The sequence below is a fragment of the Bombus affinis genome, chromosome 6, assembly GCF_024516045.1.
Source record: "Bombus affinis isolate iyBomAffi1 chromosome 6, iyBomAffi1.2, whole genome shotgun sequence".
Taxonomy (NCBI): domain Eukaryota; kingdom Metazoa; phylum Arthropoda; class Insecta; order Hymenoptera; family Apidae; genus Bombus; species Bombus affinis.
Genome location: NC_066349.1, coordinates 3637068 through 3663700, shown reverse-complemented (window position 1 = coordinate 3663700; position 26633 = coordinate 3637068). Strand labels below are relative to the sequence as shown.

Here is a 26633-nt window from a genome sequence, read left to right as displayed (position 1 = left end):
CAATTTTATTACAATACAAGATTATTACATAATAAATCCTACTTGTTTAAAAAGCTGCACTTTACTTACTTGTCCAGCGCCCAATAAGCCAACATACTCGTCTTCTAATAATCCTATAATTGTTACTTCGAATTTTCAACTCTTCTTTTAAGGTAGTTGAAAACCATTGATCAAAATTTACCTAGTAAATAGAAGCGTGATAAACTGGATGACTGACTATTTACACTGATTTTTTTGTGATATTTTGTTCTTACCTCATCGTATAAATCAAATGCAGCCAAACCAACTGCATTATATACTGCATCTTTTACTAGAATAGCATGCAAATTATTCGGGTCAACTGGTTGATGATGTCTTTGCATTAATTCAACTAAAACTGGTACAAGAACTTCTCCAAAATGATGGAAAATTACTACAAACAGACACTCCGTACAAGGCTAAAGAAAATAAAATATTAATTATAAAGTAAATAAAAATGTATAATTTTACAATTATAATTCATTTATAAATATTTGTAAATAGTTGGCTATAAAATATTTACCCTTAAGCTATATTTCCATGATTCACCGCCATCATCGACAACTGAAAACAGTATAAATAAAAAATATAAAACATTGTACATACATATATATATATATATATGTATGTACGTATAATGTTTATATATATATATACAAATATTTACCAAAACTTTCTGGATCTGTATCCCATAATTCCAATTCAGCAGGTGTTAAAAGAAAATAATGTGTTACCAGCCTTGAACAAATTTCTGCTAATGTTTCAGGTGTAAAAAATTCTTGTCTCAATTGATTTGCTCTCAACGTTAAAGGATTTTTCGTATCTGTATTAACAAATTTTCAAGCTTAATAAATCACACCCATAAATTTACAAAATACCATTATCCATCATATATACCTTTGAGAACTTTAGCTGGTTTATAGTATGTAGATAATAAAATGCCTTTCATTAAATTTAAACACTGTATAACAAATCTTTCAAAAGCTATGGCTTGACCAGCTTCAGTGAAACAATAAAAAACAGAAAATTCTAATGATGTTGGTATTAGTTCTACATAGCAAAATGGATGCATTTCTAATACTCCTATTAATACTTTAGTTAAATGAATTATAAATTTATCGCATACTTCCATCTGTATACCTCTTGAAATTAATGTCTTTCCTAGAATTATATAAAAATCATTATTAAGAGAGACAAATATATAACTGATATTATGGGTAGTATCAGAGGAGAAATATACTAACGACATTCAAGACAAGTTCTTGCACGTTCAAAAACAATTTCTAAGAATGACATAGCATCATGGGATTCTGAAGGCTTATTAAACCCATTTACAATAAGTGTTCTAAGAATTCTCAATAGAAGTAACGCTTTTTCCAAAGCTTCCTGTATCTGATTTGTGTCTGCTCCATTTGATGCCATTATAAGAAAAGATTCTGTGTAAGTATTCCACACATTCAGAATAAAACTGAACACACTACTGGTTAATTCTTGGAAGAGTCGTCTGTCAGGAACTAAACGTTTAGAGGCTAAACACTTAACAACATGATGTAATATTAACAGTGCCCGATGCTGGGCCAAAGGATTTTGTCCTCTTATAACATCCAATAAGGTTGGAATTAATGAGCGCCATTCTCTAGGCCAATCATATCTGCACAACATTATTTCGTTTAACTTATTTTATGAATCAGAGAGAAAAATAAACACAAATTATTTAATCAATATCAATTACCTTGCAATTTTAGCAATGAGAGCTGCCAATTGGATAGCTAACTGATTTACAGGTTCTTCAAAGTTTACTATTAAACGTTGTCTAAGAAATTCCTTTTCGTCATCTGCAATTCCACTGTAGTAATAATGCATGTTATTTAATTATTAATTTACATTAAGATGTTAATACTATTAGCCAAATTTGATTGCGTTAAAGAATACTTACTTTGGAGCATTCTTTCTCCAATATTTATCAACACCATTTTTGAAACATAAAATAGCCATCCATCTAATATTGATACTCAAGGAATGATTAGAAAACACATTCTGAAATAATTATTAATATTTTACTCACAATATAATAATTAGACTTTCGTTAGTAATGAAAATAAATAACCTAAAATAATCTTACATACATAAGCAAATAGTATATGCTTATATATGCTAGTTAAAATAAAAATGATCAGGAATAAATTTTTGCCTCCTTACAATCTAATCAAATTTATTTTACATTTATTCATGCAACTTACATATAACGCAGTGTAGAATCCCCTTTCAGTTTCCCATTGTTTTAGAGTTTGTTCAGCTGGTTTCAAAATAGTGGGATCCTGACTACCCGCTTGTTGAAGGACTTCTATCACTGCGACATCCATCTTCCTACAAAAAATTAATATATTCAATGTTTTACATTAAATTCAAATAGCTCATTGTTATTTGTTTTCCTCTGAAAAGATCGACTAAACTTAACTTTTTTCGGAAATATCTATGTATTAAATCAATACATGACGAAAATCATCAAAGACACTCTACATCAAAATGTCACACACGCCCGCAAGTCGGCATTTCAGAACGCTGCCCCCCTCCTGCTTTCGTCTCTTTCTACAAAATGACAGTTATTGTTATAGTGTAAACCACCTTATTACTCGTAAAACGCGATTCTTGTCTAGATTTATTTATCCATTATTCATATATCGTATAAGGTATGATCAACCTATTATGATAATGTTATTTACTCATGTATTTAAGCAAAAATTCTAATATTTCCAAAGAGCTATCCCAGAACTAAAAACTAGTTCTTTCTAATAGACAACAGTATAAATAATACTGTTGATAGAATATGTTTCAATATTTACTTATCTTTTAAAGATAAAGAAACAATAATGTTTCTTCTTGCATTTATATATTTTCTATATAATAAAATATGTACATATACATTAGTGATTTTAAATATTTGAAAGAAATGTTATTAATTTTCTTCACATCTGTTTGTCAGAGAAATGTAATTCGTTGATAAATTAATTTACTACTAAAAATTTAAGCTATAATTTCTATGAAAACATAAGTATTGATATGATTTGTTTACAGATTTATAAGGAGTTTGTTTATTGCTATTTTCACTTTAAAATTTCATTGGACTTAAACCGGATATCCGGTGCACGCACTCTACTACGCATTCAGTGTCCGCTTGTGCGATATACGGTCTTTCTGTTTATAGCTCGCTGCATTGCTTGATACTTCTCACAATGAAGGTACGTATCCAATAATAATTTCAAAATCTAACAATTATTACAAACAGTTACTATAAAAATTTATATATTGAAATGCTATAAGCAATTTTAGATATATATAATTTATGAAACATTCGTTTATCTGTATACCTAACCAATGTTAAAATAAGACTTATTTTATTTATCTTCGGCATAAGTAGCATGAAGCAAGTCATATCCAAACGTAGAATACTTAACCCCTTATCCTACAATATCGTGTGAGAGATATGGTACGTCGATCGGGCCAAATATAAATAACACGTGTGAGAGACATGGTAAGTCATTCGGACCAAAAGTAAATAATACGTGTGAGAAACGTGGTACGTTCTTGGGGCTACACGCGACAAATACTTACTAATTTTCTTGGCCGCATTCGGATATGCAAATATGTTTTCTTGAAAAATATTAGAAATTTATTCTCAAAAATGACTTCAAAAAGAATATTAAGCGTTGTTGGGGATATTGTAAATTCAGCTAACATTGCAAAAAGTGATTTGATAGATATTTTAAATAGTGATAGTGACAGTAGTGATATTTCACTTCCTGTACGAAAACGTTGTAAGCGACTGATTATTGAAGATGATACCAACGATGAAGACCACAGTAATCATCAACAATCAGAGCTATGGATTTGGAAAGAAGAAACTAATGATCCAAAAATCTGGAACTATACAGAAATTCCTGGCATAAAAGTGGCAATTTTGAGTCAGTTAGGTGAAAACAAAAAAGAATTAGACTTTTTTAATATAATATTTGATAATATATTTTGGGAAAATATTGTCATGGAGACGAATCGATACGCAAACCAAATAATGAACAATGAAAATAAAAGACTAAAAATAGATAAAACTTGGTTTCCTATAGACTGTGGTGAAATCAAAATATGTTTTGCACTATGTATAATAATGGCTGAAGTTAAAAAACCAACAATTCAAATGAATTGGTCTAAGAAAGCAGTTATAGAAACTCCAATTTTCTGAAAAACAATGCCGTTCAAAAGATTTCTGCAAATAACTAAATGTTTGCATTTTGCAGATAACAATTTGGCTAACAATACAGATAAATTATGTAAAATAAAACCTGTGATAAACTTTTTGAATCAAAGATTTAAAGAAGTATATACAATGCAAGAGAACATTACTATCAATGAATCATTGATGAAATATAAGGGACGCTTATCCTATAAACAATTTAATCCATCAGAAGGGGTAAGATTTGGTATAAAATTTTATAAATTATGTGAGTCAAAATCAGGTTATTGCTATGACCTTAAAATATACACTGGTAGTGATAAAATAAATTCTGGTGACAGTGCATTTGAAGGTGTTGTCAAAGAGCTATCACAGTCAATATTATATAAAGGACATACTTTATATTTAAACAATTGTTCTCCAAAACTGTTTAAAACTTTAATTAACAATAAAACTAATGTTGTTGGAACAGTGCACTGGAACAGAAATAATATGCCAAAAGATTTTTGTAAAGTAAAATTAAAAAAGGGTGAATATATAATGAGAAGCTGCAATGGAATAATGGCATTAAAACGGAAGGATATACGAGACATTTATATTCTTTCTACAAAACACAAAATAGCAGAAATTACTGAACCAGAAAAAAATTAATTCAATTGTACTTCGAAACCACAATGTATCATTGAGTACAATAAAGGAATGATTGGAATTGACCTGCAAGACCGAATGCTAGCATGCTTCCCTGTGATGAGGAAATGTATGAAAGGATACCGAAAAGTTTTCTTTTACCTCTTTGATATTGCTCTGTTTAACTCGTACATTTTATTCAACAAAATAAATACTCACAAAAAACAGACTTATGCTGAATATAGAATTGAAATAGCCCAATCATTACTAAAAAATGTACCATTACCAGAATATATACGAAAAGGACGATTATCGAATGGAGATTTACCAGAGAGACTGGATGGGAAACATTGGGGTCATTTTCCCAAGCATATAGATCCAACACCATCGAAATCAAAGCCATCAAGAGCTTGTAATGTTTGCACAAAACATAAAAAACGTAGTGAAACAACGTGGGAGTGCAAAAGATGTAAAGTTGCATTACATGTACCAATACGCTTTGAAAGATATCACACGATTGAAGATTATTAAATTTTTGTAAATTTTATCAAGACGTTCATAATTTAAAATATGTTTTTTTAGAAATTGTAATAAAAATGTTATTGATTTATTAGATTTATTATTGACTTCAAGATAATAAATCTTACTTGTTCAATGATCAGTTGGTAGTATTTATTTATCAAACATCCTGCAAAGTAAAATTAATTGTGCCTTACACATGCATTTACAAAAAGACATGAACATTCAGCCAAATCATAAATTGGTTTGACATGTGACTGATCTTGTTGTTTATGGCACAGACTATTGGAACTTAAATCATAAGGCAAGAGGCTAAATTTTCTTCATATAGAGCATTAAGATTTACAATTTTCATTATTATACTATGAAAGTAAGCATAACCTCATTAAAATGTCTTAGACGTTTAACCTATGTTTCACTCTACAAGTATAAACAGCCGACCTTTGTGAATATATTTTATGGCTATTATCAAGCAAAAAATGCTTCATAAGTATAAGTCAATTGAAGCCTTATTACAAGGTGCTGTATCTACTGTTATTTTATAGCATAGTGATAACGAGTTTCTTACTAGTCCCCTTGTATTTTGAATTTTTGTTTTAACTTTTTAATAAAGCTTTATATGGCTATGTATATATAACATTTTTGTTTGATTATGTACATTAAATAAACCGGCTGATAAATCTTTGCATATGCTGTATAATATTTGTGTTTTTTAGTTGAACCTATCGTATCCTGCAACAGGATGTCAAAAACTGTTTGAAATCTCCGATGAACATAAGCTGAGAATTTTTTATGAAAAGCGTATGGGCGCAGAAGTAGAGGCTGATGCTCTCGGTAACGAATGGAAGGGATATGTCGTTCGTATCTCCGGCGGCAATGATAAACAAGGATTTCCTATGAAACAGGGCGTTCTGACTAATGGTAACACAAGCATTTTTTATTCTAATTTCGTTTGATTTTAATTTTTTAAAAATTCCTGTAACTAGGGCGCGTACGTTTATTGCTCTCAAAAGGACATTCATGCTACAGACCTAGACGTGATGGTGAGCGTAAACGTAAATCTGTTCGTGGATGCATTGTCGATTCCAACCTTTCAGTACTCGCTCTCGTCATTGTCAAAAAAGGAGAAAAGGTATTAATTTGACTGTACTTTCTATCTATTATCCATGTTTCAGGGTGTATCTTAGAATTGTCTTATTATCTTATGATACTATCGTAAACATGGAAGATTAACTATCGTGTTTTGATTTGGGAGACTGTGTTATGTAATTTACACTTTTTCTCAGTGTACAAGCGATACACTAAAAGTCAACATATCTGTGGATGTAATGATCAGTGAGTTAAGTTATTAACACGTTCACGCCGGCGCGTATCACCGGTGGCTCGCGCTTGAGTCTCGCATCAGACAGCGTACACTTGACTCACACTTGAATGTTCTATCAGATGGTGCGTACCATCAAAAATGTAGTTCGTTTAGTAACTAGAAAAAATCGCCATTTGAAATATTTGAAAATTTAAATGGAAATTTGACGTCTATTAAATGAAAAAGAAGTAGGATTTATTTTATTTCATCTCAATATTATAAACATACAAAACAAAAATTCGATAGTAAACACAGCAATTCAATATTATAATTACCTTACCTTAATTGTTTATTTATTTCTATTTGCAATTTTTAAACGCATTTGAAACAAAGTGCTGGTTGGCTCTCACAATGATTGCAGTATATCGTAATTTTTTTATTTTTTTTCATGGCATAATCTCTAATTTTTTTTATATAAGCATTTATAACGTTCCTTACTTCTTTTTCTTGACTTTCTTACAGATCCTTTATGTGAATGGAGAAAATGTGAACATTTTGTGAAGGTATTTGCTTTTCAATAGCCATTTCTGCAATGTGGTGATTATTGGTCAAAGATGAACAATAATTTTTTCTCTAAATTGCAAAATATTAATATCTTTATTAAATTATCTTTGATATATGTACCACGGAATTATGAGGCAAGTCCCTCATATTAATTGTATAATAATTTTTTTGTACCATTTAACGGTTTTCCGTAAATAACTACAGTACGATGTCATTTGATAGGATAAGTCATCACCCCTTTTTGCATCGTTATAAAAAAACATCAGACTTTACTTCATCATTTTTTCCTTGAATAATTGTACACATGTGATTCTTAGAAGTAGTAAACATATAAACTGGTCTTTTGTCAATCCATTTAAAAAATTTAACTCTGCTACGATTTTCAAAACTCACAATGTGGCCCCGTTTTTGTTTTTGTATCGTCTGTGGCGGTAGAAATTTTTTGTTTATTTTTACAGTGCCACAAATAAATGTTTTTTTCTGCCAAAGTTTTTTTCTTCAACCAAGGGCACACTCGTATAACAGCTATCTATAAATTGCATGTGGCCTTCAAATAATAATCCATACGAGTGCTGCCCCACGGCGAGAAATACAAATAGCAGCGCCCACGTGAACGTGTTAAAGAACATTTTTAATGCTAAGAAGCATTTAATGTATAAGTTGATTAAATTCTTACAGGATATCCCGGATTTAACTGACAAAGAAGTCCCACGCCGTTTAGGACCCAAGAGAGCGAGCAAAATTCGCAAACTATTTAACTTATCCAAGGAAGATGATGTCCGTCGATTCGTTGTGAAACGACCAATTCAAAAAGAGGGCAAACCACAGCGGTCGAAAGCCCCTAAAATTCAACGTCTTATTACTCCACTTACACTCCAGGTTTGTACATATATGTATCTATATTTATATTGTTGTTTTGTTTCAGTTAAAATTTTCCAAAAGTATGGAGTTTATAGTAAAATAAAAATATGTTTATATAGAGAAAGAGGCATAGACTGGCTCTAAAGAGGAGGCGTTGCTTGGCTCGCAAGCAACAAGCAGCAGAATATGCGAAGCTGTTAGCACAACGGCAAAAGGAAGCTAAGAATAGACATCAAGAAGAACTAAAGCGAAGACGTAGTGCTTCTATACGAGATTCCAAATCGTGCAGTCAGTCTGCACCCGCCATTCAAAAGTAAAAGACTGCAATGATACCGTCCAATACAATATGAAACTAACAAATTGTATACAAATATGTTGTATATAAACCTATTAAATATTAGTTGTATATAAGCCTAATAAATATTTATATTTTTTTTGTAATATCTTGTCTTTTTGTAATATCACTTACATGTTCCATATTCGTAATGTTCATATATACACTATTATACTCGTCTAAATTTATACAGCATATACGTAAGGTAGAAGCTTATCATTTTAAGCAATTAGTAATTTTTAAAGTTTCTGAAATGATTAAGGTGGAATTATAGAGTTCATCATCAACATCAATGGTTATTTTAATATTATTCTTAATTAGTATTGTAGAGGTGGTATATGTTGTCCGTGATAGTAGTAATTGCCGGCTGTAGATGTCGCTGCTGGGATACTGCTAATTATTCTTCCATTTTGATGCGTGGAAGAAAAATAGGATCACGGGCGCCGGGAATCGAACCCGGGTCCCGAACGTTCGAAACCTAGAGTTAGTTGCTTAGTTAGTGTCGAGTAGCGGTATTTGTTGTCGAGTGCCGCTACAATACCCCCTTACCAGAGATAACATTATAGATCTTAATGTGGTAAAGCGTCAGCCGATTGTTGTCCTATCCTTGCAGATGTTGCGCGATGTCTTCGATATGGTTATGGATACCTCTCGGTACGGTGCAGGGCGTTCCTCTGTACGGTGGGTAGGGTCGTAGGACTCTGTTCCTCTCTTTAGTATGACGGGCTGGTGGTGATGCCCATGAACTTTGCGATGGCTACATCACTCTTGGCTTGGTCATCGTCTCGTATTCTGTCACCTGCTTTGCGCGTCGATCGGAGGTGAGGTGTCCAGGTTTGCTGAAGATGGAAGGGCCGTTCCGTGTTCGTTGTAGCGGTAAGTCCAGCTTGCACAGTCTTAGATTCGCGATGATGGAAGTCTCTCGGTAGTGCTATCACGGTCATACCTCTGTTTCGCTGTCGGTCACGTCGGGGTCACCAGTTTGAGGTGGTATTTGTTGTCCGTGATAGTTGTAGTTGTTGGGCCTCGTCCGGAGTAATTGTCGCTAGGAGCCGTAGATGTCACAGCTGGGGTACTGCTGATTTTTCCTCCGTTATTTGGTGCGTGGAAGAAAAATCGGACTCCGGTCGTCGGGATTCGAACCCCGGTTCCAAACGTTCGTAACCTAAAGCGCTAACCACTGCGCTGCCGTTGTCCGACACTAGTTAGTGTCGAGTGGTGATATTTGGCTTGTCGAGTGCCACCACAATTCTACCTAACATTATAGTCAGCTATAACTCAACGGTACAATTTAAGCTTTAATTTCAAATGAATTTTATAAATCCCAGGATCATGTCGAGCGTCTTGTCCAGCGGGTTATGGAGCGGACAAAAAGCGTCGCGAATGCATTCCATGTCCACCCGGATGTGTTACCTGCTCCATGTCAACCTGCACAAGTTGCGATGAAGGCTGGAGCTTGAACGAAGAAAGCCTCTGCGCTCCTGAACATCGTGATCGTTGTGATACATCGGAATATTACGAAAATGGCCACTGTAAGCAGTGCCATACTTCATGTAAAACTTGCGCTGGACCTGGTGAAGATCATTGTGTCTCCTGTCAAACATCGCTGCTCCTTCAAGGGAAACGCTATGTGTATCAGTGCGACGATGGTTATTATTCAATGGCGCAGCCCTCTAGACCCGTTTGCGTACCTTGCATACTTGCAAAACGTGCGTGTCTCGACTGAACTGCACTGCTTGTCAAGATGGATTGCAGCTCCAGAGTGGAGAGTGCAGGTCCTCTTGTGCTCAGGGGTAAGTTTGTTTTAGAAAAATCAAATATTTTTCCTGTTTTCTTTTACCTTTCGTTTCTGGTATATTCGTTGAGTTTTTATTTTGTTATATATTAGTTTTTGGATAAGGAATTAGCAACTGAGAGATGATCTTCTATCAAACCTAAAACGTTTTTACTAAATTATCATAGAACTTGAAATATTTCAACCCCTTCCTTACAGAGAAATCTAAAATTCTAAAAACTTCTACGATCTTATATAACACGAACGTCGATAAATGCATGAAACGAAAGATCTTGTTTCAACGCAGATATTACAGCGATCGAGGTCAGTGCGCGAAATGCTACCTGTCGTGTAAAACGTGTTCCGGACCCAGAAGAGATCAATGCGTGATCTGCCCTCGTAGTTGGCAACTAGCAGCGGGCGAGTGTCATTCGGAGTGTCCCGAAGGATTCTTCAAATCTAACTTCGGCTGCCAGAAGTGTCACCATTACTGTCGTACTTGCAAAGGTATATAAGAGAAATACCAGCGTGTTTCGGTTTTTTCAAACATGACAAAAAAATTCTCATGAGATATCACGGTTAATTTTGTGTATTAAACAATTGAAATTTATATATGTAAATTTTCATGAAAATTGATAAAAAGCAAAAATTAAGAAAAGTATATCAATTTTTATCGTAATTTTTAAACTGCACTTAAAAGTGAATCTTTTAAGAAGTTTTTATAAGTTAAAAATTGTTAACTGTTATATAAATACTGTATTCTATAGTTGGATATTGTCTTTAGCCATTCATTTCTCATTAATTTATGTACTTTACCAATGTACGTGTACTATGTATCATCATAAATCAGTTAAAATGTCTGCATATTTATGAGCAGTAGTATATCTCATATAAGTGTGTCTGTGTGAAAGAAAGATTAACGCGTGAATGCATTACAGGAGAAGGGCCGATGGAATGTACTTCTTACCCACCCCATTCGATGCTAAAGGGTGGCCTCTGCATGGAATGTCTTGGAGCGCAATACTACGATCCCCTGACGCAGTTCTGTAAAAATTGCCTTCCCGATTGTGGAAGATGTACTGGTCCAGGAAAATTTAGTTACACGGCGTGTTCGCCACCATTGCATCTGGATAAGTTGAACAATCAGTGCGTTCCTTGCTGCATGGGTAACGAGAAGGGGGCGCTGGCTGAAGAGTGCTGTCTTTGTGATCCGGAAACTGGTAAGAGAAATTAGTCATTATTGGACTGAGGAATATTAAATAACTTGAGAACATAAATTTTCTAAGGTTTAAATTCATGAATATAATTTCGAAATCAGAAAAAAATTCCATGAATGTACGCACTACAATATTAATAATAGCCTAGTACAATTGTGGTAAGGAATTAGTAAAAAATCAAATTCAATTTTGGATTGTTTTACAGAATTTTATTTCGCTCAATATGGATTTAATCAGCGTTAATCAATGTTTTTCTAAACGTTAATACAGGTGGCTGCAGGAACAGCTCACCAGCTGGTAAAAGAAGAGTGCCAGGAACAGAATTTGCCTCGGCTGACACAGCTATTTCTGAAGTGTATGCAAACTACGAAAGAACGACCGATAAAAACGATTCGGCTTCGCTGGCGATAAGAGCGACTACGACTATAGCTGTCGCCATTTGTCTCATATCTGTTGCTCTGTTCGCTACCATATTCGTCGCTCTTCAGGTATGTACCTGATTTATGTTATGCGAAAGTTCAAATCTATCTCTTTATACAACCAATCTATCTATTATATTATTTTCATTCTTAATTCTTGACCAAATGCCTTTCCATTAAATTGATCCTCTAAACCAATCAATTATGAAAAAGCATCTAAAGTATTAATCATATGCTATTTTATAGTTCTTAAAAATACGTTATAAAAACAGCTCTTGCTGTATTGGAGAACAAACAAAAATCGAAAACAAATTAATATACGATTTCAATCTTACATTTAAAATATTATTATCCGTTTTGCCATCAAAGAACCGAAATTATAAATATGCTCTTCAATTTGTAGGCAGTTCGCTGGTGAGTGCCGAAGCGTGCAGACCTGTGTCCAGTGCCCTGCGAAGTTCACAAAACAGCACGTGACCATCCAGTTGCTGCTGAGTGCCGAAACGTGCAGACGTGTGTCCAGTGCCCTGTGAAGTTCACAAAACTCCACGTGACGCCCATCTGTCGAAAGCGAATCCAACAAACCTAGCTAAGGGTTAACAGCCTCTCGACTAGTTCTTTCATACTGAATTAACTAGCTCGATGATGGCTCTAACATTCCAAACAGGCTCTCCGGAGCTAAATCATAACACCGCCGTTTTTCCTCCCCTGTGGCAAGGGGGCAACACATCTCTCCTGGTAAACGACCATCACTCAAAAAAACGCAAGCTGGAACCAAGCAAGACAAATGTGAATATGAGTCAAGCTAAACCACCAGCCAGCCAGGTGACCACCTTCAATAGATTCTCAATACTGGAGACTACGGAAGACTCCATGAATACAACCGAAACGGTAAATAATCTCCATACCCAAAGAATTCCCCCTCCCCCGCCAATATTCATTGACGACGTAATCGACATACAGTCAATGATAAGGACCATTGAAAAAGATATCAGCAAAGAGGACTACAAGTTAAAAATTAACAACAACCACGTGAAAGTTCTGCCGACCCACCCAGACGCCTATAGAAAGTTAACTAAGTTGCTAAAAACTTTGAACGCAAAATTCCACACATATCAGCTCAAACAAGAAAGACCCTTTCGTGTGGTGCTACGTAATATCCACCACTCAGTCGATCTAGACGAACTAAAGTTCGAAATTCAAACACTTGGCCACGAGGTAACCAACATCAGCAACATTAGACATAGAGTCACAAAAAATTCCCTATCGCTATTCTTCGTAGATTTAAAACAAAAAGCAAATAACAAAGAAATCTACAACGTCAACCGGCTGATGAACTCCATAGTTAAGTTCGAGCCACCTCTTGTAAAGAAAGAAATAGTACAATGTAAAAGGTGCCAAAGGTACGGCCACACGCAGAAATACTGCAATTATAACTTCCGGTGCGTAAAATGTGCAGGTAATCACCCCAATGACCAATGCACTAAATCCCCTGAAACCCCCGCTAAGTGCATCCACTGTCAAGGAGAGCATCCTGCGAACTACAAAGGATGCTCAGCCTATAAAACGCTACATAATATCAAGTATCCAAAACAGAGAACCAAGGAGATTACCATACAGGAACCAAGACCCCAAAAACTCACCACACCATCAGTATCCTATGCGCAGGCAACACAAGGAAACGTAAACAACTCGAAAACCCACAGTGAACACACAAAAAATAGTGCTCCCACCCCACAAAACACAGATAACTTCACCAGACTCGAAAAACTTATCGAGAAGCAATCTGAGCAAATTAACAACTTGCTGTCAATTCTCACACTCTTCATGGACAAATTCATACGCACAGAAGCAAAATAAAACCAATGCGAATAGCTCTGTGGAACGCCAACGGTCTAGCTCAGCACAAATTTGAACTAGAACTATTCTTAAAACAACAGCAAATAGACGTGATGCTCATATCCGAAACCCACTTCACCGACAAAAACTACCTCAAAATACACGGCTACAACTTCTACCACACCCAGCACCCCAGCGGAAAGGCCCACGGCGGCACCGGAATCATAATCAAATCAAACATTAAGCACTACGAACTTCCACCATTCCAGAAAGACTACCTCCAAGCAACAAATGTTGCAATGGAAGACTGTTATGGCACAATCACCACTTCAGCTGTATACTGCCCTCCCAGACACTCCATCGCCAAAGAAGACTTTGACAACTTCCTGGACACCCTGGGCAATAGATTCATAGCTGGAGGAGACTACAACGCCAAACACACCCAATGGGGCAGCAGACTGGTTACAGTAAGAGGCAAAAACTTCCTCAACAGCATAATAACCAACAACCTCAACTACCTTACCACATACGAACCCAAATACTGGCCCACCGACACAAACAAAATACCCGATCTCCTTGATTTCCTCATAACTAAAAATATCTCGTCAAGACACGTCCAAATCAATTCCTCGGCGGATCTCTCCTCTGATCATTCCCCCGTGATAGTAACAGTCAGTTCAACTATCACCGAGAATACACTTAATGGCTCCATTCATAACCAACACACCAACTGGCAGCTCTTTAGAGAAGTCTTTACCCACACAACTTCAGCCTCAACTTCACTAAAAACCAATGAAGAAATCGAAGCAGCCACGGAATACCTAAACACGAGCATAATAAACGCTATTCGCTTCTCCACACCGGCAAAAACGTCCATCAGCAAACACGAATATCCCCAGTATATATTAAAAAAAATAGCAGAAAAACGTAGACTAAGAAGAATATGGCAGACCCATAGAACATCGGAGGACAAACGCAAACTAAACAACGCAACTAGAAAACTATCCAAAACCATAAAAAACTACAATAATGACTGTTTTCACAAATATCTCGCCAGCTTGTCCCCCACAGCCGACTCCAACTACTCACTATGGAAGGCCTCCAAGAAACTCACGCGCCCCCCACAAATAATACCTCCAATCCGCCGCCCGCAAGGTGTATGGGCGCGTAGCCCCATAGAAAAAGCCAACCTATTTGCCAAACACTTGTCTGAAGTATTCAAACCCCATTCCTCCATAGCTGCTGCGGACGTTACCGAATACCTGCACACTCCCTTCCAAATGTCCCCTCCTATTGAACCCTTCACTTCTGCAGAGATCATAGAAGCAATCAGTCGCCTAAACCCCAAGAAAGCAGTAGGTCACGATCTAATAGGAAATAAAGCAATCAAGGAACTTCCCATAAAAGGGATTGCACTCATGGCATCAATCTTTAACGCTATCCTCCGCCTTGAACACTTTCCTAAGGCGTGGAAAATCTCACTGATCACCCTCATCCCTAAACCCGGTAAACCAATATATGAAACCAGCTCCTATCGCCCAATCAGTCTTTTACCTACTCTGTCTAAACTATTCGAGAGGATGCTCACGAATCGTCTCCTTCCACTCCTAGAAGAATTGAAAACACTCCCAGATCACCAATTCGGCTTCCGAAAACAACACTCAACAGTAGAGCAAATCCACCGCATAACCCACATGATCAGCCAAACCCTTGAAAAGAAAAAATACTGCTCAGCGGTATTCCTAGACATCCAACAGGCATTCGACAAAGTATGGCATGAAGGGCTACTATACAAGCTTAAAAAGATCCTACCCCACCCATACTACTCCATCTTAAAATCCTACCTAACCAACAGACAATTCATAGTTAAATGCCTAGGCGCCACTTCCGCAACATTCCCAATAGAATCCGGCATACCACAAGGTAGTGTCCTCGGACCCCTACTATTCTCCATCTACACTGCCAACTTACCCATATCAAACGAGGTAACAATAGCAACATTTGCCGACGACACAGCACTATTAGCTACCCACGCAGACCCGGCAATTGCCTCATCCACTCTCCAGCGAAGTCTCGACTCCATGGAAAAGTGGTTCCAAAAATGGGGTTTTAAAATAAACGAAAAAAAACCCTCCCATGTAACCTTCACGCTCCGAAAACAAACCTGCCCCCAGGTCACCATTAACAACACAATAATCCCAAGCAAGGACTCCGTAAGATACCTGGGCATGACCCTGAACAGGAGGCTAACTTGGAAAAAACATATCTCGGAAAAAACAAAGCAACTAAAGGAAAAACTGAGAAAATTCTATTGGCTCACGGGCCGACGCTCTAAACTAAACATACAGAACAAAATAACCCTCTACAAGGCCGTAATAAAACCTGTCTGGACCTACGGAATCCAACTATGGGGAACAGCAAGTAACTCCAACATTGAAATACTCTAACGCTTCCAATCGAAAACGCTAAGATCCCTATTAAATGCACCCTGGTATGTTACCAACGAAACAATCCACCGTGACCTCAAGATACCTACAGTCAAAGATGAAATACACAAGTCCAGAAGCAGATATAACACAAGAGTCAACAACCACCACAACCCACTAGTCACCCAACTACTGGACACGACGGACCAGATCCGCAGACTAAAAAGAAAATACCCTCAAGATTAAATCCTTAGTTTCTACTAGAACCAACAATATAAAACTACTATAAACCATGTCATTGTATCACGCCAAACTAAGTTACTGAAAATTCTCAACGAGAATTGATTGTAAATATTCTAATAAATAAAAAAAAAACCTCTCACAGTGTGTTCCTACAACTCTCACCGTTCCTATATCTCTCAGAGTTAGATCGTCTCTCACGGTGCCTAGAGTTCCTGCAATCCCTATAACTCTCACCGTTCCTATATCTCTCAGAGTTTCCTACAACTCTCAAAGTGCCTACAAGGCATAGAGTCTCCTACGGCTCTCACAGTATCCAGAAGTCCGACAGCTCCTACAGCTCTCAAGCGCCTAGAGCTCCTATAGCTCTGCTTCTCTCACCTAAGAATAAATCTTCTCTTCGTTACCTGTATCTTAATCAACGGCGTTATTACTTTGTGTGATTGTATAAAGTGTTGGAAATATACATTATTATAACACTGTGACACCCAGTGTTATACAGCAACAACTACCCCGATTATCCTAACCGAAATACGGGGCTCGAACGATTCGAGGTGTCGAATATTCTAATCGTAACGGGAATTTACGACTCCCGTTGACGCGTAATCTAACGATCGCGTCTCCCCGCGATAGATCGAAAATACAACTACGATAAAACGTATAACATTATGTAGCATAACGTTATAAGGTATAACGTTATGTAGTAGAACGTTATAACGTATAACGTCAAATACTATTACGATATAACGCATAACGTAATGTAGTACAACATTATATGGTACAAAGTTATATAGTATTACGACATAACGTATAACGTTGCATAGTATTACGACATAACGTATAACGTTGTATAGTATTATTATATGACGTATAACGTTATACAGTATTAGGATATAACGTATAACGTTATATACTATTACGACATAACGTATAACCTTATGTAGTATACCGTTACAACGTATAACGTTATATAGTATTACGACATAACGTATACCGCTATATACTACTACGATATAACGTATAACGTTATATACTATTACGATATAACGTTATATAATATTACGATATAACGTTTAACGTTATGTAGTGTACCGTTAGAACATATAACGTTATATACTATTACGATATAACGTATAACGTTGTATAGTATTACGATATAACGTATAATGTTATATACTATTATGACATAACGTATAACGTTATATACTATTACGACATAACGTATAACCTTATGTAGTATACCGTTACAACGTATAACGTTATATAGTATTACGACATAACGTATACCGCTATATACTACTACGATATAACGTATAACGTTATATACTATTACGATATAACGTTATATACTATTACGATATAACGTATAACGTTATGTAGTATACCGTTGCAACGTATAACGTTATATAGTATTACGATATAACGTATAACGTTATATACTATTACGATATAACGTTATATAATATTACGATATAACGTTCAACGTTATGTAATATACCGTTAGAACATATAACGTTATATACTATTACGATATAACGTATAACGTTGCATAGTATTACGATATAACGTATAACGTTATATACTATTACGATATAACGTATAACGTTATGTAGTATACCGTTAGAACGTATAACGTTATATACTATTACGACATAACGTCTAACGTTATATACTATTACGATATAACGTAAAACGTTATGTAGTATTACGATATAAAGTATACCGTTATGTATTATACCGCTACAACGTATAACATTATAAAGTATTACGATATAACTTATAACGTTGTATAGTATTTCGATATAACGTATAACGTTATATACTATTACGATATAACGTTATATAATATTACGATATAACGTTTAACGTTATGTAATATACCGTTAGAACATATAACGTTATATACTATTACGATATAACGTATAACGTTGCATAGTATTACGATATAACGTATAACGTTATACACTATTAAGATATAACGTATAACGTTATATAGTATTACGATATAACGTATAACGTTATGTACTATTACGATATAACGTATAACCCTATAATATTACGATATAACGTATAACGTTATATACTATTACGATATAACGTATAACGTTATATACTATTACGATATAACGTATAACGTTATGTAGTATACCGTTACAACGTATAACGCTATATAGTATTACGATATAACGTATAACGCTATATAGTATTACGATATAACATATAACGTTATATAGCATTATGTTATAACGTATAACGTTATATTATATTACGATATAACGTATAACGTCATATTAAATTACGATATAACGTATAACGTTATACACTATTACGATATAACGTATAACGTTATGTACTACTACGATATAACGTATAACCCTATAATATTACGATATAACGTATAACGTTATATACTATTACGATAAAACGTATAACGTTATGTACTATTACGATATAACGTATAACGTTATGTAGTATACCGTTAGAACGTATAACGTTATATACTGCTACGATATAACGTATAACGTTATATAGTATTACGACATAACGTATAACTATATATATTACTGCGATATAACGTATAACGTTATATACTATTACGACATATCGTATAACGTTATATACTATTACGATATAACGTATAACGCTACATTCTATGACGATATAACGTTAAGAGTTATGTAATATTATGATATAACGTATAACGTTATATACTAATACGATATAACGTTATATAGTATTAAGATATAACGGATAAAGCTATATACTATCACGATATAACGTATAAGGTTATATAGCATTATGTTAAAACGTATAACGTTATACACCATTAAGATATAATGTATAACATTATACAGTATTACGATATAACTTATGACGTTGTATAGTATTACGATATAACGTATAACGTTATATACTATTACGATATAACGTATAACGTTATATACTGTTACGATATAACGTATAACGCCATATAGTATTACGATATAAAGCATAACGTTATGTAGTATACCGTTACAACGTATAACGTTATATAGTATTACGATATAACGTATAACGTTGTATTGTATTTCGATATAACGTGCAACGTTATATACTATTACGATATAACGTTTTACGTTGTATAGTATTACGATATAAAGTATAACGTTCTATAGTATAACGATATAACGTATAACGTTCTGTAGTATTACGATATAACGTACAACGTTCTATAGTATTACGATATAACGTATAACGTTGTATAGTATTAGGATATAACGTATAACGTTGTATATTATTAGGATATAACGTATAACGTTGTATAGTATTACGATATAAAGTATAACGATATGTATGTCGTTAAAACCGTTAGTATATCGTTACAACGTATAACGTTACATAGTATTACGATATAACGTATGACGTTATATAACAATATGATATAACGTATAACGTTATGTAGTATACCGTTACAACGCATAAAGTTATATAGTATTACGATATAACGTTTAACGTTCTATAGTATTACGATATAACGTATAACGTTATGTAGTATATCGCTACAACGTATAACGTTATATAGTATTACGACGTAACGTATAACGTTATGTAGTATACCGCTACAACGTATAATGTTATATAGTAATACGATATAACGTATGACGTTATATAACAATACGATATAACGTATAACGTTATGTAGTATACCGTTGCAACGTATAACGTTATATAGTATTACGATATAACGTATAACGTTATATACTATTACGATATAACGTTATATAATATTACGATATAACGTTCAACGTTATGTAATATACCGTTAGAACATATAACGTTATATACTATTACGATATAACGTATAACGTTGCATAGTATTACGATATAACGTATAACGTTATATACTATTACGATATAACGTATAACGTTGCATAGTATTACGATATAACGTATAACGTTATATACTATTACGATATAACGTTATATAATATTACGATATAACGTTTAACGTTATGTAGTGTACCGTTAGAACATATAACGTTATATACTATTACGATGTAACGTATAACGTTGTATAGTATTACGATATAACGTATAATGTTATATACTATTATGACATAACGTATAACGTTATATAGTATTACGATACATCGTATAACGCTGTATAGCATTACGATATGACGTATAACGTTATATACTAATACGATATAACGTATAACGTTATATACTATTACGATATAACGTATAACGTTATGTAGTATACCGTTGCAACGTATAACGTTATATATGTCGGGGCGGCGTTAAGATTTGAGTTAGGGTTGAGGGCGTGAAACGAATCCCTATTGGCGCTAGACGTGATCATTATGCAATAGAGGAGATATTTACTAGTGCAAATATGACTATGATGGAATTGGACAAGTAATAGGATAATTAGGTACTCGAGAAGCTAATGACAATGATCCTAGGCTCACTAACGAATCCGCGGTCAAGGGGATGACAGACTCTACTTTTCCTCAGCGTCTAAGTTGTACTCAATGTTAATGCACGAGGCAATCACTACGTATCTGAGAGTTACTTGAATCGTCTTTGAGATCGTACCGGAGAGTGGTTCTCCATCACGGTAACGCTGTCGAGGAAAACTATGATGGGTGTGCCCAAGGGCACGAAATCATCGGATTCGTGGAGAAAAGCCTTCATTCGGAAAGTGAGGGAAATTGGCGTTACTGTTAATTGGTCAATTTCCATGTTGGTGGTTAGGGAAGGGTGCTAGCCGCCCTTAGGAGAAAGTTCGAGAAGAGGAAGCGTCGTTGGTGAGAAAAATAGATTTCTCCTATTTTCTCGTAGCTGGGACGAGGACTGTTTGTCGGTTTGAAGGACTTTAGTTAAACAGACCTTAAGATTTATAGCAGGTCCTCGGGCTAGCTGAACATGTACTGTGGAGACGCGTCGACATCTGGTAATCATCTTACTCAAAGAATAGAGTCTGCGTGTGGCGAGCCACGGGACAGAAATCGTTGAAATGCTTACCGTCGTGCCCCGTCCTAAGTATTTCTTTTAAGGAGAGCTATAGGGTTACTTCATGCCTTTGTTAGACAAAACGTTCATCCCTTGACCGCGACTACGTTCGGCGACTGGTTGTCGCCTCGAGCCCGAGGTCACTATCATAAATCTCAAATAAGTACAGTCGAATCGAATGACAACAGTTTCTTAATTCGGCTATGGTGAAATCTAAATTACAATACTAGGGGTCTTCCCAAAGTTCCGAAGGGAAGGTTCCAGTATTCTTTCATCTCCGACACGGCCATTCTGACTATCACACGTCCTCGTGTGTAACTAAAATATTGAGTTTCCTAACATTAGACTCGATACAATTGACATTATTCACAATTTAACTAGATGTTCGAATAAGGCAAGGGTCCAGTGTAGCAACAAATCCTGTTCGGGGGTTTGGCAGCAAAGAAATAAAAGATAATGAAAATTAGTAGCGTTATAGTTAGTACTCAAGGTGATAGTTGCATTCTGCAGGTTATTAGTCGGATCGTATCGGCATGATGGACCATTTTCGATTTCGCACTCCAAAGGATCTCGGTCTTCTAGATCGTGTGAGCACATAGAGCTTTGTTCCACGGTTTCACCGAGCTTTACCATATTGTTGCCCCGAGATGCATACGAACCACACCGCATGTTCTCACTGAGCCCTTATCATACTGTCGCCCCGAGATGCATGCGAACCACACCGCATGTTCTCACTGAGCCTTATCATACTGTCGCCCCGAGATGCATGCGAATCACATCGCATGTTCTCACTGAGCCTTATCATACTGTCGCCCCGAGATGCATGCGAGTCACATCGCATGTTCTCACTGAGCCTCATCACACTGTCGCCCCGAGATGCATACGAGTCACATCGCATGTTCTCACTGAGCCTCATCACACTGTCGCCCCGAGATGCATGCGAGTCACATCGCATGTTCTCACTGAGCCTCATCACACTGTCGCCCCGAGATGCATACGAGTCACATCGCATGTTCTCACTGAGCCTCATCACACTGTCGCCCCGAGATGCATACGAGTCACATCGCATGTTCTCACTGAGCCTCATCACACTATTACCACAAAAGCGTTTGAACTACATCACACGTTCTCTCTGAGCTTTATCACATTATTTCCCCGAAACACGTGCGAACTCGCTCTGCCGGGTGTTACTGGCATAGTGCTACTGATCTTCCGAGGTCGAAGTGCTCATATCGTCATGGTCACTGTTATTGCCTTCACTACAGACATCCAACTCGGCAGGGGTGCAACCATCTGGCATTTTCCTTAACCTGTCGTGACTGTACTTGTACGGTCGCTTACCGTCTAATGTCCTTAAGATATACCTGTCCCCTTCCAAGACTTCTGCTATTACAAATGGACCTCTAAATTTTGGATCTAGTTTGGTTTGATTCCTTTCCTCATTCTTGCGTAATACGAAATCACCGAGATTAAACCTAACCGCTTAAGCTTTAGCTTTGTCAAATCCATCCTCATCATACCTAGCACTAGTTTCCATCCACTTTATTGCCTGTCGTCTTATATTGGAGATATCGATACTTTTGATGTTATCGGGTAACAACAGATCGTGAAGTCTTGCCGTTCTACCTATTAGTAGTTCTAATGAGCTCGAGTTTGTCACGCGGTTGGTGGTGCAATTCAAAGCCAACTGTATTTCCCCAATCGCGTCTTGCCACGGCCGCCCGGTCGTCTCTACTACCGTGAACATATTTTCCAATGTACCCATAACACGCTCTACCTGTCCATTGGCCCTACTAGCACCGATCGCTATCAAGTGAACTTTAATTCGTTTGCTTTCGCAGAATTCTCGAAATTCTTTTACCCTTAAAACATCTTCCCCCGATCTGCTATTATCCGGCAGGGACTCCCGAATAAAAATATAGCGGATTTAAGCGCTTTAATGGTGTTAAGGGAATCTATCTTACGAGTATGATGCAGGTATACGAATTTAGTGAAGACGTCGATCAAAACAATGACGTACTCCTTTGAATTGCTTTTACCACTCAACTTGCCTGTTATGTCCATGTGGACCGTATGCCAGGGTATGCTGGTCTTAGGTATAGAATGCAGTTCGGCTTGTATCTTACCTAAACTAGCTTTCGAAACATGACAAGCATGACAGTTCTCAATGAATCGGCGAACGTACTTCGCCATCCCTTCGAACCAGTAATACTCGTATAGTTTCTCCAGCGTTTTCTCCCAACCTAAGTGCATAACTGACTGGTACACATGGTTAATAACAGACTATCTAAAACATCTTGGGACTGTAGGTACACAGAGAATCCTGCCTTTTCTTTGTATCCTACGGTGCAGAGTACCGAACCGTAATTCGTATGTATTCGCGATGTCTTCCGCGAGTCCATCGTTTTGCAATCCCTTGACGATTTCCAAGGTTTGAGAATCACAACGTTGTCCCGCTAATAGCCAATCTTCCGAAATTTCGGCCAGTCAACTATTTTCTCTTTGATTTTGTCGAATTTAATAGGGTCAACGCCTGTGGGGTTTCGCGACAAGAAATTTGTGAGCCGTCCGTTTACTTTCCCGATACATAATGTCAAAAATAAAAGTCTGCAAGTAAGCCCATCACCTATGGTCCCTGTCATTTAAATGTACTTTATTACTCGATGCTTTCAACGAGTTGCGATCCGTGACGACAAGAAATTCCCGTCCCTATAGATAGTGACAGAAATGTTTTATGGCGTTTACGATAGCTAATGTATTGTGTTCATAGGAGTGATATCTGGATTCCGCGGGGCTGGTTCTTTTACTGTAATACCCTATTACCTTGTTCTTACCTTCGGCTTGATGCGTCAAAATCACCCCGTAACTCTCCGAGCTAGCGTCAGTATGTAGTTCTATCGGGTAATTGGGGTTGAATATCGTTAGCACCGGCGCGTCGGTCAGGGCGGAAACTACCTGTTGTCTTATTTTCTCGTGTCTATCTGTCCAAGTTATATTTCTGTTATCTGAGATGAGCGCATACAGGGATTTCATCGTCTGTGAGAATTTAGGGATGAATTTTCGGAAGTACGGAGCTAACCCTATGAACTGCCTGAGTTGTGTAACGGTCGTTGGCACAGGTGAAGAACTTAAGGTGTGTATTTTACCCGGGTTAGGACGAACTTCTCCGTTATGAATTACATATCGCAAATGGAGCACCGATGTCTTTAGAAAAGAACGTTTCGCAAAATTAAAAGAGAATCCGGCTTTTACGAGGGTATCTAATACGGTGTTCAATCTTTCCAAAGCTCGATCTATCGAGTTGGCAATAATTAGGACGTCATTGAAATAAATAACAACATACGAATGAGCGAGGTCACCTAAGGCCTTGCGAATGACCCTCCGAAAGACGGACGGTGCAATTTTTCAGTCCAAACGGCATCGTTATCTACTCATATTGTCTGTCGGGGTAACGAACGCTGTAAACTTCGTTGGATTAGGATAAATAGAAATTTGGTGAAACCCGCTGGCCATGTCCCGGCTAATAAAATATCTCGCCTCTTGCGATCTCGCGACTTGATCCGCAATAAGGAGTAAAGGGTACCGATCCGCGACGATACTTTGATTTAGATCTCGGGGATCCACTCGTAATCTATCTGAGCCGTTTTTTTTCTTCACGAGTTACGGCTCGCTAATGGCGAATTACTAGGCCTTATAATTTTTGCTTTAATTAGAACGCTTGTTTTCTCACGTACCGCTCTTCGCTCCTCCTCGCTAAGTCTATGAGGACTTCCTCCTACGGTGGTGTTAGGATCAGTTAATCGTATTTCTAACCGGCCTGCATTTACGCGAATACGTAGGAAACCCGTAACGAATGAATCTTTGAATTTGTCGAGAAGAGAAATTGATCGACTTTTATTATTACCATGTACATCAGCGTCAACTTCATTAACGACGATCTCGTTTGCAGTGGTTTCATTACAGACACCAATCATTTTTGTTTTACACATAGCGAGGCTATTTTGTGTAATGTTACGTCAAAAACCAGACTTAGAGTTCCGCAACTAATCGCGACATCATATTTCAAATAACTATCAGCAAGGACATGAGAAACTATCTTCGATGTAAAAATCATTAATACACACAATGAACAAATGGGAGGCGTATGTTTAATACAGGTATTCCCTACTCCTCGCATTACTAATATGTCAGTCATTCCTTTGCCAGAAAATCTCGAGGCCGCGGACACTTTAATTAGTGAACGCTCGGCTCCCGAATCGGAGTAAAATGGAAACGACTCACCCAGATGACTTGATCTATCCGTTGGTGCTTCCAGTACGTAGAAGTCGACTCGCCACTCGTTATCGAAATTATAGTTTCCTTCCATAATCAGGTTGGCAGCTGCGCCCCATGCAGCGGAGTCGGAGCACGCGATTTTAAGGGTTAAAACGTGGTAGCGATAATTGTTAGGTCTCACACTCGATTTGCACTAGCGACTGAATTGCGCACGACTTGCGACTTGAGCACGATGATCGTAAGTTCTAGCACTGTTATAATCGGCACTGATCCCACTTCTGATGTCGGGGCGGCGTTAAGATTTGAGTTAGGGTTGAGGGCGTGAAACGAATCCCTATTGGCGCTAGACGTGATCATTATGCAATAGAGGAGATATTTACTAGTGCAAATATGACTATGATGGAATTGGACAAGTAATAGGATAATTAGGTACTCGAGAAGCTAATGACAATGATCCTAGGCTCACTAACGAATCCGCGGTCAAGGGGATGACAGACTCTACTTTTCCTCAGCGTCTAAGTTGTACTCAATGTTAATGCACGAGGCAATCACTACGTATCTGAGAGTTACTTGAATCGTCTTTGAGATCGTACCGGAGAGTGGTTCTCCATCACGGTAACGCTGTCGAGGAAAACTATGATGGGTGTGCCCAAGGGCACGAAATCATCGGATTCGTGGAGAAAAGCCTTCATTCGGAAAGTGAGGGAAATTGGCGTTACTGTTAATTGGTCAATTTCCATGTTGGTGGTTAGGGAAGGGTGCTAGCCGCCCTTAGGAGAAAGTTCGAGAAGAGGAAGCGTCGTTGGTGAGAAAAATAGATTTCTCCTATTTTCTCGTAGCTGGGACGAGGACTGTTTGTCGGTTTGAAGGACTTTAGTTAAACAGACCTTAAGATTTATAGCAGGTCCTCGGGCTAGCTGAACATGTACTGTGGAGACGCGTCGACATCTGGTAATCATCTTACTCAAAGAATAGAGTCTGCGTGTGGCGAGCC

The 26633-nt window shown here is 36.9% G+C and overlaps 3 protein-coding genes, 1 long non-coding RNA gene and 1 pseudogene across 6 annotated transcripts in view; 3 read left to right on the top strand and 2 right to left on the bottom strand.

Moving 5' to 3' along the window:
* LOC126917958 (furin-like protease 2) overlaps positions 1–11960 on the top strand; it is a 567776-nt gene extending 555816 nt beyond the window's left edge. The window contains exon 15 of the mRNA XM_050725441.1: positions 11716–11960. Coding sequence (XP_050581398.1) covers positions 11716–11945 — 230 coding nt within the window. The 3' untranslated portion in view covers positions 11946–11960. The remainder of the gene's footprint in view (positions 1–11715) is intronic.
* Positions 1–26633, bottom strand: part of LOC126917975 (uncharacterized) — an 88790-nt pseudogene that overhangs the window by 2248 nt on the left and 59909 nt on the right.
* LOC126917968 (40S ribosomal protein S6-like) lies at positions 3237–8561 on the top strand. The gene is made up of 5 exons (XM_050725465.1): positions 3237–3257; positions 6109–6313; positions 6379–6524; positions 7938–8138; positions 8240–8561. The coding sequence occupies exons 1-5, from the start codon at positions 3252–3254 to the stop codon at positions 8435–8437; spliced, it is 756 nt and encodes a 251-aa protein (XP_050581422.1). The 5' UTR covers positions 3237–3251; the 3' UTR covers positions 8438–8561.
* LOC126917979 (uncharacterized) lies at positions 8738–9218 on the bottom strand. The gene is made up of 2 exons (XR_007711155.1): positions 9004–9218; positions 8738–8932 (listed from the first exon to the last, which is right to left on the bottom strand). It is a non-coding gene; the product is annotated as an uncharacterized LOC126917979 (long non-coding RNA).
* LOC126917971 (furin-like protease 2) overlaps positions 9998–26633 on the top strand; it is a 66504-nt gene continuing 49868 nt past the window's right edge. For 2 of the 3 annotated variants that reach the window (XM_050725469.1, XM_050725468.1), the window contains exon 1: positions 9998–10247. The gene's annotated coding sequence lies outside the window, so the exon portion shown is untranslated. Of the gene's footprint in view, positions 10248–10535; positions 10630–26633 lie in introns of those variants that run through there. The other variant, XR_007711146.1, reaches the window with a different exon arrangement.

Excerpts from the sequence above, each read along its gene's own strand:
- LOC126917968 (XM_050725465.1), top strand. Across the intron at positions 6,525-7,937 it reads TTGTCAAAAAAGGAGAAAAG|GATATCCCGGATTTAACTGA; the intron begins GTATTAATTTGA and ends AAATTCTTACAG. Across the intron at positions 8,139-8,239 it reads TTACTCCACTTACACTCCAG|AGAAAGAGGCATAGACTGGC; the intron begins GTTTGTACATAT and ends ATGTTTATATAG.